The 12,467-nt window shown below is 46.9% G+C and overlaps 1 protein-coding gene across 14 annotated transcripts in view; it reads right to left on the bottom strand.

Annotated features, from left to right (window-relative positions):
- AUTS2 (activator of transcription and developmental regulator AUTS2) overlaps window positions 1-10,486 on the bottom strand; it is a 1,185,632-nt gene extending 1,175,146 nt beyond the window's left edge. For 7 of the 14 annotated variants that reach the window (XM_055392673.2, XM_055392677.2, XM_055392678.2 and 4 more), the window contains exon 1: window positions 8,795-10,393. In XM_055392673.2, coding sequence (XP_055248648.1) covers window positions 8,795-9,103 — 309 coding nt within the window. In that variant the 5' untranslated portion in view covers window positions 9,104-10,393. Of the gene's footprint in view, window positions 1-8,794 lie in introns of all 14 variants that reach the window. The other 7 variants (XM_063708588.1, XM_019031381.4, XM_019031382.4 and 4 more) reach the window with 2 other exon arrangements.
- Window positions 10,487-12,467: the final 1,981 nt, after the last annotated feature.

Genomic DNA, 12,467 nt, shown 5'->3' with positions numbered 1-12,467 from the left:
CATTTAACCAGCAACCTTTAGCCAACGAGTATAACTGAACAAAGAGATCTAGAAGAAAACAAGAAAAAAGAAGTCTACTTCAATATAACAACTAAGAAATACTTATAATATGGGACTGTAATCTCTTAATTCCTCTTTTTAAGTTCTAAAATATTACTGCCATCAGAAACTTTACAAAAACTTAAAATGAGATTTTGTGCTGCAGACGAGGGTAGACGTGTGGGGACAACAAGGAAAATGAGATCCCTCAGGTGTCATCACTACTTGTCCCTGGCAATGACTAAAACTCAGTCTCAGGTTTAGAACTTAGCCACAGTTTGAAAATATCAGATTTCTTGCCGGGTGCAGTGCCTCACGTCTGTAATCCCAGCATTGTGGGAGGCTGAGGAGGGTGGATTGCTTGAGCCCAGGAGTTTGAAACCAGCCTGGGCAACATGGCAAAACTCTACCTCTACAAAAAATACATAATTAGCTGGGCATGCTGGCATGCACCTGCAGTCCCAGCACTTGGGAGGGTGAGGTGGGAAGATCACCTGAGCCCAGGAAGGTCGGGGCTGCAGTGAGCCATGAGCATACCACTGCACTCCAGCCTGGGCAACCAAAGAAAGACACTGTCTCAAAAAAAAACAAAATAAAAGAAAGAAAATATCAGATTTCACCCATGTAACCAAGAGTCACAATCTATATTTGCAGGCTGTGCTTCAGTTAATAGCAGCCACACAATACTTGCAATTTAAAGACTTTCTGCCAAAAATGAATCCCAACTTGCATTAGCAATTTTCCATTACTTACAAACTGTGGGCTTTTCTCTTGTGACTCCATTTTACTGCACATGGGTTTTCCAGGGCTCCAGAGGTAACAAGGGGGTATGGCACCGTGAGGTATAGTGCAAGCTAAAATGACAGTTAAGTCATTTTAAAAATATTTGTATGTAGTTGATCATTTATAAGGTTTGCTCTGGCAAACAAACTAACTAGAATTCAGACATAAGCTGAGAAATTAGAAAAGTGAGCTGTAATGGCCAAGAAAACTGTGGCAAGCAATTCACCTTTAGAGAGCTAAATTAGAGTTCCTCAAGCAGATTGTCACAGTTCAAATAATGAAATTTTAAAATTTTTGAATTTCTGCGTTTCATACACAATGTCCTAAATGCATTACCTTTTATTAACAGCATTCATAATTTTGATAGCTCTACCTCAGTAAAGGAAGAGAGAGAAGGAAGAAGGATATGAAGGAGAGAGAAAGGGAAGAAAGGAGGGAGGTGGGCAGCAGGTGAGCGGGGAATCTAACTGGACCCTAAGAGAGCCACATACACTAATATGTGAAATAAACACCTTCAAAGAAGGCACCAATTCATATGATTTCAGGGTCCAGAGCCCCTTGCAATGGATGGAATCAGAGACCTGAACAGGACTAAGACATAGAAGCCTGTACTTGTCTAGTTTCTTCCTAAACAAGCAGGGGCAGTCAAATTCTAGAAAACCCACTCCTCCCCTCCTCATACTAACAGCATAAAAAGGGCCTATTCTTTGTGACCTCACAGTATGTATTAATTGCATACCAACAGATGTAAAGCTATAATGGAAACTATCATTACTCTGCTATTGTGTTAGAAGAAATGAAGGAGAACACAGCTCAGATTTGGAAGAAAGAAGACACACTTAGGGTCTCACCAGTCTTAAATTCTATGTCCTCTTCACCTCCCAGAGGGGAAAAAAGTCTACATTCATGGAACAGGTTCTGATTATATAAGAGAAAACAGTTCTGCCCCAGCTCACTAATTATTTTTGATCCACTCCTGTCTCAAGTTTTACCAAATTCATTATCATATTGCTCTTCTAAACTTCAATGATCTAAGTTTTCAAATCTACCTGAATCTTTTCAGAACTTTCTAAAATTAATAGTTGCTCTCCCATTACTAGGTTCTTTATCCTACATCTGCAGCATATTGGGTTTAATCCTAATTCATGATTCAAGGAGTGTTGAGGGTGATAGATTCTGAGACTCTTCTACACCACAGTTTTATGTATTATCAAAGATAAATGGTGATTATTCAGTTTTAAAGAATGTTAGGATTAGAAATGAGGTCCCCAGATGGACACAACAATAGTTGAGGCTAGCTATTAAGGAATAATTTAGGTCTTAAGAGCTACGAGATTTGGAAGCCTTTGGAAGAGAAGGTCTGTGGCATTTCGGGTGTTTGTGTGTGTGTGCACGCACCTGCGTGCATGCAAAGGGTGAAGGATGGTGGGTTAGTGGCTTTACATTTTATTTTATTTTACCCCTATCCTGTATAGTAGTCATAATATACTAAATGCAGCCTAACTTTGTAAAAGTGTTTCATGCTGTTTTTTTTCTCCTCAAGAAGCAACTTTTTTTTCTTTCAGAATTAGGATTAAACCCAATATGCTGCAGATGTAGGATAAAGAACCTAGTAATGGGAGAGCAACTATTAATTTTAGAAAGTTCTGAAAAGATTCAGGTAGATTTGAAAACTTAGATCATTGAAGTTTAGAAGAGCTATATGATAATGAATTTGGTAAAACTTGAGACAGGAGAGGATCAAAAATAATTAGTGAGCTGGGGCAGAACTGTTTTCTCTTATATAATCAGAACCTGTTCCATGAATGTAGACTTTTTTCTGTTTTCTTAACCCTTTTTCAACAGTGAGAACTACAGAACACTACTCTCAGAGAGGATCAAAGTCTCAATTCCTAACCTCATAATTCATTTTTTAAATTCACGGATTCATTTACATTCTAATTCCAAAAAAAAGGTGCAAGTAGTTAATCTCCACAATTAACAAAAGCTGCATGGAATCATCATATCACAACGTTCAACCATATCTCACATAAATACTCCTCAAGTGATGCTCTGCCTTATAAAGTAAAATAATGAAACTCGTAAGTACAGTAAAATACTTGAATTCATAACCACACACACTATTCACACCCTTCCTTTCCTCCAAATTCTCTCATCCCTTCTCAGATCCTAAAGCTATGCACACTTTCAGAAGTTAAATGCTGGAACTGACCCATTTATTTTACAGTCCCATGGCCAAATTTTCCAAAAAAGAAAGTGAAAAATGCAACAGAAACACAGTTCCACAGCTTTTCCTGGCTATGTAACAGCAAAAGAGAGGTTCTGACCCTTTTTTGAACTACCACTTCATATACAGCAAGCCAAAGGCAGATAATTTGAAATCGTTGTTTTAACATCAATGTCAACCTCCTTTCCCAACCAACCTTTTTTTACAGGTTGCCAAAGAGCAGCAATATATGAAACCAGAAGAGACAAAGAGGATAAAACATTGGCTGAAGGGCAGCTTGGTGGCATCAGAATTGGGCTAGTATCATCACACTGAAAGAGCTATTAATGAGAACCACTCACCAATATTCACCTCCCGGTGGGGTTGGTAACAATCAGTAAAAAGGCAGATGTCAGGCAGGAAAGGGGAGCAGGAAAAGACATGGACTAGTCTCCCTCACTGTTTACATCTTCCTCACTTTCACTCCCCTTGCCACTCCTGCTTAAGAAGCAGCTCCCACGCACTGACTACAAGCTTCTGTGCCTGGTTTTCCAAGTCGTCTACCATCAGCCCACTCACCCCAGACTCAGAGATCACCAGATTCCAAGATCTGGAGGGACTTTTTTGGATCCTTTCTAATATTTCCCATACTGGATTATAGATTACAATGCAGAGAATAAAAGTGCTCTGTGGTCAAAATAGATTCAGGAAATTAGGCACAACACATTGCCTTCTCTGATATTCAAAATTCACATTCACACAATAGACTTTTAATTCTGACAGAACATGGCATCCATTTAATTTTGTCTAGCCCATCAAGTTTCAGAAACTATTTGGCGGTAGATCACTCTGTTTCAGACTAAAAAACAATTTATGAACATCCCGTAAAGCTATGTTCCCTTCCAGCTTGAGAAGCTTTACTCTAAACTAGTTTAAACCTCTCCACTAATGGATAAAGGAAATGATGCTTTTAGAAAGTTAACTTTCAAAGGCCACACTAGTTAGGCAGGCCAAGCCTGGAATGTGGGTCTCCACAGGTCTCCTGCCCCACTAACAAGCACTCTTTACTTACCACCTTTGTACTCATTTCCACCCGCCCTTCCTTGCCCCCAAGTCCTAACCATGTAGCATCTTGTTCCTGTGCCTTCATTATTCCTTTAGAATGCTCTCCCTAGCTCCAACTCCTTCCCCATATATCCAAATCACTTCACCCTTCTAGGTCCCATTCCCCACCCATGAAGCCTTCTTGAACACTTCAGCCTATCTCACTAGCCTGTCTCTAAAAGCCTATGGCGCTTAGTTGATATCAGGCATTCAAGTACCTGTTTCAAAATTATTTCATAGGTGCTGGCTTTAATTTATCAACTAAACTACATACTTTCTCAAAACGCTAGATTTATGTTTGGTTTCTCTATATTCTTAGTGCCTTGCACATATTAAGCACTCCATAAATATCTGCAGACTGACAGAAGGCATGTGACTCATGTTGTTTTTTAAACAACTAAAGTGATTTGACCATAATAAATTGTGAGAGCCTATTAACATGGCATGTTATAAGTACACCAAATTCTGTATAGCCCACTTATGCTACTGATGTGTGGGGTAAGCCCTGAAAACAGAGCCAGGAAGTGAAGACCGCATCAAAGTCTTGGTTTGATGCTCTAACCACTAGAAATGAGTCTTCCTTTACTTTCATAAGCCTATAAAGTTCCAACTGGCCTCTTTTCTGCTAATTCCACAAATTTCATCTTAGCTTCCCTTGGTCAGCTGTACAAAAGGAGGCCCTAAGAACCCAGTGCACAAAAGAGGAATGAGAGGAAAAATAATGGATTTGCAAAGTCAAGTTTTCAGCCATGGTACTCACGTGGCTTCCTAATAGACACAACACAGAAAAGAAAGCCAAATAGCAGAAAGCCAACACTATCTGACACATCAGGACACACTGATGGTAGTAGGACCCCAACATTCCCATTTATACTTTGCTAAAAGCCACTTTTTAAGAAAACTAGACATCTTATCTGGGGATTTTTGCTCTCATCCTATCACTCGAAGAATATCCAAACAAACAATATACTATATACCCATGTTAATTCTGCTTCTCAACTGCATAATGAAAAGAACACCACGTTCAACTTTAGCCTCCTCGCCTACCCTCTTATCTTCTATCATGAGGCTCTTCATAATCATACACTTGAACTTCAGGGCACAATTACTCAAGACAAGTGTCCCTGTGAATATGAAACTGTTTCAGCCAGTTTCACTGCCTATAAAATGTGAGACTTGTCAAACTACCCCTAAAGCTTTCATCATCTCAAAAAAGAATCCAACAACAGCAAAAAATAATCAAGATAAAAATGCAGGTTCTCATTAGGCAAGTTATCACTTTTACTCCAGTATCAGTAAAATCAGTTGAACTGGAACTATTTATATCAGCGCATTTCATAATGAGTTAGGAGCCTCTTTTTTAAAAGGGAAGTCCAAAATCAGCTACTCAGAACAAAATCATGGAGTCAAATAATGTGTCCATTAACACACAAAGTATGCTACTCCACTGTTTGCCAGCTATTGCTCTGAACTGGCACAAGCTATAAACCTAGCTGTGCAAGCCAATATTTCTGGTTTCTTTTCACAATATCATACCAGCAGCAGCCTTAATGACATGTGGTGACAACTGATTTCATTTCTAAACACAAGGCCCGAAAACATACTATGTATTTAGGATAACTCTTAGCATCTATAATAATTCTTAACTTTTACAAACACTCCCCCAACACACATTTTTGTCCAAGCTCATAGTTTAGTTGCCTGTTCCCAATAAGCCCTCACATTTCTTGGTGATAGTTCAATAAATCTTCCAGACTGAATAGAGTGGACCACCAGAGGTTTTAATTTAACAATCACTGCACACATATGTTCTGACCATCCAGCACGGACACAATGTGATAGCACGCAGCCAACAAAACTACCTTTTGCCAAAGAACCAGACATATATGATGATTTCTATTTCCCATTGTGTGTTTTTAATCTGACAAACGTATTTACGGCTTCCCTACAAAAGTTGGGCCTCTTAAAATGTAAACACTGACAGGATATTTGATATTAGTCAACTGTTATACATTCATTTAAGTGTGATAATACTGCTGTGCGGGTTTTGGTGGGGTCTGAGGATTTTTGGAGTCGTTATGGTTTAGGGATTCATACAGAAGTATTTCTGTATGAGAAATATGGATGAGATCATATGTGGGAGAGGAAATAGATGAAATATAGAAAATACAAGATGAGATATGAGTTGGTAGTTCTCAAACCTGGATGTTGGGTGTTCTGTCTACTTCTGTATGTTTAATTTTTTCTACAGAATTTTAAGTAAACTTTTTTAAAAGTTAGACCTTTTATACCTACACATAGATAGACATATGATATTTAGATATGAAGGTGACATAGTATTCAGCTAACCAAAATATCCTGGATTTTGAATCTAGAAAAGTAGCAGAAAAAAATAATCAGAGCAAAGAAAGAAATGGTATTAACTGTACATTTTGAACTTGGTCTGCTTTTAAAATTACAAGTTTTTTAGGCACAAAATAAATTAAAATGAGCGCATTTTCTCGCAAAAGCCAAATAGATATATATCACAAGCCCAGTCAAATACCTATTTGTTAAAAATAAAACCATCAAAAAGAACTGCATAAGTGAGATATATACACACACACACACACACACATATATATATACACACACATATATCCCTACTTGTCCTCCAAAAATGTTCATGGGAATCCAGTGGCCCCTCTTGATTGTTGAGCTCAGGATAACCATGCAGAAAGCAGAACCACTTGTAACCAGCTCTTACAAGTACTTTCCAAAACCAACCACAGACAGCAATGATGAACCAAATTCCAAGCAGCATGTTCTAATAGGAACATGCTGCCATTTCAACTCCTATTTTAAAGCAAGAGAGAGAGACAGAAAGAGGTCACACTGTACGGTAACCACCCACCTTGGCAAACTTAAAGCCACAGTTGGAATTATTCTAATAAGTGGTGAACCTCAACACTCAAAATTTTGGCCAATAAAGCACCAATTCTAGAACCAAAGAGTAACTGATTCAATCACTAACATCAAAATCTATGACCACCACCAATACCACCAACATCACCATCACCACCACCTGCACCACCACCACCACCACCAATACCTCCCTTACTCCCAACCACTGGCCACCATCCACCACCATCACCACCAGCAGCCCAACCAAAAGCAGTTCACACAGAAAAGGACAACACTGATAGGAAGCCTTCCTTTGAAAAAAATATTTAAAGCTGACACCCAAACACATAAACAGAACCAGCAATCTAAACCTGTACAGTTACTGTATGTGAGATTTAAGCTGTCATTAACAAAGCTTGCATCTGAGCATGTGAAACAATACCATAATAACGCAAAAAAAAAAATGGAAAGGGAAAAGTTTCCTTCAGGAACCTCAAACCATCACATCAGGTGCATGAAACACTATAAGCCAACTATAAACCGTATCTTGGTTTTGTGCTTAAGAAAGGTGGACCAACTCTGCAGAATCTCAAAGCCTTCTGTGTGTGTGTGCATGGTGTGTGGGGGGTGGGGACAGGGAGGTGGGGGAGGAAATTAGGCGGTTAAATTTATAGAGGCCAATGACCAATACCACACCAAAGGAGACAGGTCCAGGCAAAGACAGTTTCCCCCTAACCCTGGACAGTCTCCCCCTCCCTCCCTTTTCCCTTTCCCCTACCCTAGGAGCCAGTTGGCCGGAAGGAAAATGTGCATTTGAAAATCAACGCTGCAGGTGCCCAAGGAATAAAGAAAGACACACACACATAGACACACACAAAGCCAATCACTTAGAAAGAAAAAAAAAGAAAACACAAAAAAGGAAAGGGAGAGGGACAATTGGTGACAAGCCCTTCAGATAGCAGCTAGGATTTTATTCTTCCCTCCCACCAGTCTTCCCTGGTGTACCTTTTTCTGTCCTTTAACTAAATTGCTCATGTACACACACACATGTGCCTATGTATGTGTATAGATAATATTATAATTAACCCTTTCTGTAACAGAACCCCATACAGAATACAGAGAGCTATTCCACCCTTCCCTCTTCTCTCCCCTCCTCCCTCCTTTCTCCCAACCAGGAGAAAACGCCCCCTTCCCCAGCTTCACTAAAAAAAAAAAAAAAAAAAAAAAAAAGAATATGGGGGGGTAATGGGGGGAGGCGCAAAGAAATCACAAAACCCCATCAGTCTCCAGTCCCGAGGACACCCGGGAAAGGTATATACTACACACACACACACACACACACACGAACATATGACTGTAGAAAGCACACAGAACCGTCCACAGGCGCCCCAAACACAGCAAAGAGACTTCCACCAGCCAAGAAGCCATGATTGGGGAGGGAGAGGAGGAAGGAGTGGGGGCAGAGCTCTCTGTGGAGAGGGGGCGCATTGTTGTGATGCCCGAACCCCTTTCTTTCTGCCCATCTGCTGTGGAGGGGGTGCAGGGAGGGGGCGCAGGGGAAAGGCGAGCGAGGAAACGAGGAGACCAGGCACGGCTTTGCGACTCCCTCCTGCTGCCTGTCTGCCCGCGCCCCCAGCTCCCCCCACCAACAATAAGACCTCAGCCTAGACAGACAGACAGACAGACAGCCCGGAGCGCGGCGAGGGAGGCAGGAGAGCCGGGCGCAGCCGAGTGGGGTCGTGCATAAAGGGAACCCGGGGGAAGGGGGGTCCCCCTTACCTCCAGCGCTTCAAAAGTGACAAAGCTGGTCATGGCAAATCCATCAATGATGTCCTCTTCTGCCGAGGTGGACTCTCTCCGCTTCCTCCGCGGGGGTCTGGGCCGGGACGGGGCGGAGGACGGGGGCTTCCCATTGTCTTCCTTGTCGGAGCCCGACGACGAGGCGAGTGAGAGCGCCCGGGTCCGGCCAGCCCCGCCGCCGCCGGCCGCGCCGGCCCCCAGCCCGCCCCGGGAGCGCCTCTCCCGGTCTCGCTGCGACCGCGACCGCCGCTTTTTGCGGAGTCCATGGCCCCGCGTCGGGCCATCCATGGCTCTGCTGCGCCGGGGTCTCCCCGCTCGCCCGCCACAGGCTACGGCCGCGGCCACACACAAAAAAAATTGACACTGAGCCCTCCCTCCCCCTTCACGGCTTCCCTCCGCCCCGAGGAGGGCGCGGGGGAGACGGCGGCCGAAAGAAGGGAGAGAGGGGAAGAAAGAGAGGAGAAAGAAAAGGGGGAAGGGGCGGAGAGAGGGGAGGAGGGACGGGGAGCGAGGGCGAGAGGCGAGGAGCCCAAGTGTGGGGCTCCCCACAGCACCGAGGGTCGGAGATGCCTGGGAGCAGCGCCGAGCAAAGTAATGGCTGAACACACAGGTCTCCTTTACAGGAAAAAAAATAACTCACCAAGCAGGCAATAAATCAGAATAGCGGAATGCTTTGATCAAGAGACTGGGAGGCTCCGGGGAGCCCTCCCCGCGGCCATTCTCCGCCGCGCCCCCCGCCCCCCGAAAACGCCCGCGCCCCCCTCAACCCGATCCAAAATCGGGTCCGAAAAAGGTCGCGGGAAAAGTGGGGGCAATGAACTTCACCCGCCCCTCGCGCAGGAAAACACCCCCGCCGCCTCTCACACACGCCTCGGAGAAAACTCACTCCCAGGCTCCCAAATTTTTAAGAAATGCAGCCAGGGGAGGCCGGGGCTCCGGAGCGACCCAAGAGGGGCGAGACCCCCCAGAGAGGGGAGCATAATAATGCAATCATTAGCGGAGGAGAGGGCGAAACTGCGAGCGGCGGAGGAGAAGGGAGGCGGAGGAAGGGAAGGAGGATGCTGCTGGAGCAGTTGTGGGGTTTGCTTTTCGGTCTTCGAGGGGGGAGGAGAGGGAGATGAAAGAAGAGAAGAAGCAAACCCTGTCGCTGCCACCCGCCCCCCTCCTCACAAAAATATTTTTTCCAGTCCCAGAGAAGAGGTCACCCTTCCTCAAAAAAGGGAGGGGGTGAGTCAGTCAGTCGATGAGGAAAGCAGAAAGAAATCTCCAGCGGGAGAGACACCGGTGTGCCGCCGCCGCCGCCGCTTCTCTCGCCGCCCCGCCTGAGGGAGAAGCGCAGCCGGGAACGCTGCTCTCGCCGCCGCGGCTAACGCTGCTGCTGCTGCTGCTGCTGCCGCCGCCGCCGAGAAAGCCCCGAGCCGGAGGGTGCACGGCGTGTCCCCGGGCGGCTGCAGCGGGAGCCCGGGCACTGCCCCATCCTCCGCCCGCCCGCCTGCTTGCCTCGCGCAGCTCCCGCTCCTCCCCCTCCGCGGCCAGCCCACCGCCGCCGCCGCCGCCCGCCTCAGCCCAACCCCGCGCCCGCCCGCTCGCTCGCTCGCTCGCTCGCTCGTTCGTGCTTTCGCTCGCTCGCTCGAGTGCGCGCGCTCCCGCGCACCCGCCCTCCCCGCGCCACTCTCGGCGCGCGCTCCCGCCCCCGCGGCCCCGGCCGGCGGGATCACGTGGACGGCTGGGCTCCCTCCTCCCCCGCCCCCTCCCCAGTTGTAGAGTGTGTAGAAAGCAAAAGGCTGGGGGCTGGCCGCGCTCGCGAGCCCAGGGCATGCGCGCTGGGGCGGCCGGGCCTGCGCACTGGGGGGCGGTGGGGAGCTGTGAGGGGGGCGGGGGCGGGGGCGGGGGCGGGGGCGGGGGCGGGGGCGGGGGCGTGGAGGGGGCCGCCCGCGTGGGGTCGGCCGCGGCCGGGCAGAGTTGGCGCGCCAGGGCGTGGAAGCCGCCGGAGGATCCCGCCTGTCGCAGCGGGGACGCGTGCGGGCCCCTGCTCCCAGGCCACTTCGCGCGCGCGCCCCCCACATCCTCCTCGGGACACTTGTCCCTGGATCCTCTACCCCTGGCCGGCCCGAGGCCGCCTTCTCGGGAAACCCCACCAGCCCCCAAGGGTGTTTTCCCTTGGCTACCTGCGCTGCGAGGAGAGAAGGGAATTCAGAGAAGGGGCACAAGGTGGGCGTCCCTGGGAGGGGGCGCGACTGGAGGAGACAGAACGGGGAGCGGGTGCCAAAGCGCGGGCCTTTGCTCCGCCTGGGCGCAGTGGGAGCACCAACTGGCAGAGTTGGAAACTTTTCCTCCACGTGGCACCACAGTGCGTGGACGAGTGACCCTGCGCCCGGATGACCCCTGGGATCCCCGCCTCGTCTTCCAGCGGGGGACCTTGGGACGCACGGGTGGCTTCAGATCCGGGAGCGCGAGGCCTAACAGCCGGGGGCCGAACTTGAACCTCGGAGGCGGCCGCGGGCGAGGGGCGGGGCCGAAGGAGCCGGGACCGCCGCCCCAGCTCGAGGACTCGTTAGACCGGCAAACCGCAGTCCCTGCCCCGCGGGCTTCCTTTACTTTTTGGGAGTGGGGGGGCGGTTTCCCTGCTTTTTCCACCACAGCCCCTCCTCCCGCCGCAATGTGGCTGATGCTCATAAAAAGTTGTATTAAAGAGCTGACTGCAGCCGAGAATCGATCAACAAAAGCGACCAGCCTCTCTGAGCAAAACAGCTGTGCGTTTTTCAGGGCACTGGAATTGATCTATACGGATCAGAAAGACCGACAGCCCGCTCTCAGCAGCCTCTTGGATACGCTTCACTTTCTGTCCAGGCACATAAACACCACGGCACCAACCCTTCGTCCTCCCTAGTAGCCCATACTTGTGGAGGAAGAAAAGGAAAATAAACTGGCATGTATTAATTACAATGGGCCAGGCACCGTGCTAGAGCGCTGTGTATATGATTTCACCTCTTTAGAATACAAATGTGCACATTTTATTAGTATTACTGGAAGGAGGGTGGTAGAGAAAACGGTAAGGACGTGTTTTCTCTCACAATCTGACACATCTATGATTGAGTGATTGATTGTTTTTCATTTAACAATTATTAGGCCTTACCAGGCTTAGCAGGCACAGTTGTAGGTGCTGGGAATACAGCGTTGTACAAAACAGAAAAGATACTGCTTCTTGACGTTCTAGCAGGCAAGCCTCTCTCGTCTTATAATTCCTAATAACAATTTAATAGGTTGTCTTTCTCTTGTTTTAGGTCACACTCCTTCAGCTTCCCCGTTTCTGAATCCCAGGTCTGGATCTTTATGAAATCAGATGGAGAGATGGGGTTGGGGGGACGGTGAGGGGCAAGTTGCCAGGAACAGAAAGGAACATCCACCCGACTGTGACAGATGAGCTTTATGCCAGTCCAGGAAACAAAACATTTGACCTTAGGCAAGACTTTTTTAAATGACTAGTTTTTTCATCTGTAAATCAAAGAGGTTCAATTAAATGTTCAAAATGTTCCTTTTCAGGTCTATCCACGGCCTTCTCAACAGATGACTTCAAGTTGATTTCGTGCTTTATTTCTTAAGAATAGTGACTAACCTACGGGATCTGATTCAATTTATTAGGAACACAGTG

This window comes from Gorilla gorilla, chromosome 6, assembly GCF_029281585.2.
Source record: "Gorilla gorilla gorilla isolate KB3781 chromosome 6, NHGRI_mGorGor1-v2.1_pri, whole genome shotgun sequence".
Lineage (NCBI taxonomy): Eukaryota > Metazoa > Chordata > Mammalia > Primates > Hominidae > Gorilla > Gorilla gorilla.
The sequence above is the reverse complement of the archived record's forward strand: the minus strand, read 5'-3'. Positions and strand labels throughout refer to the sequence as shown.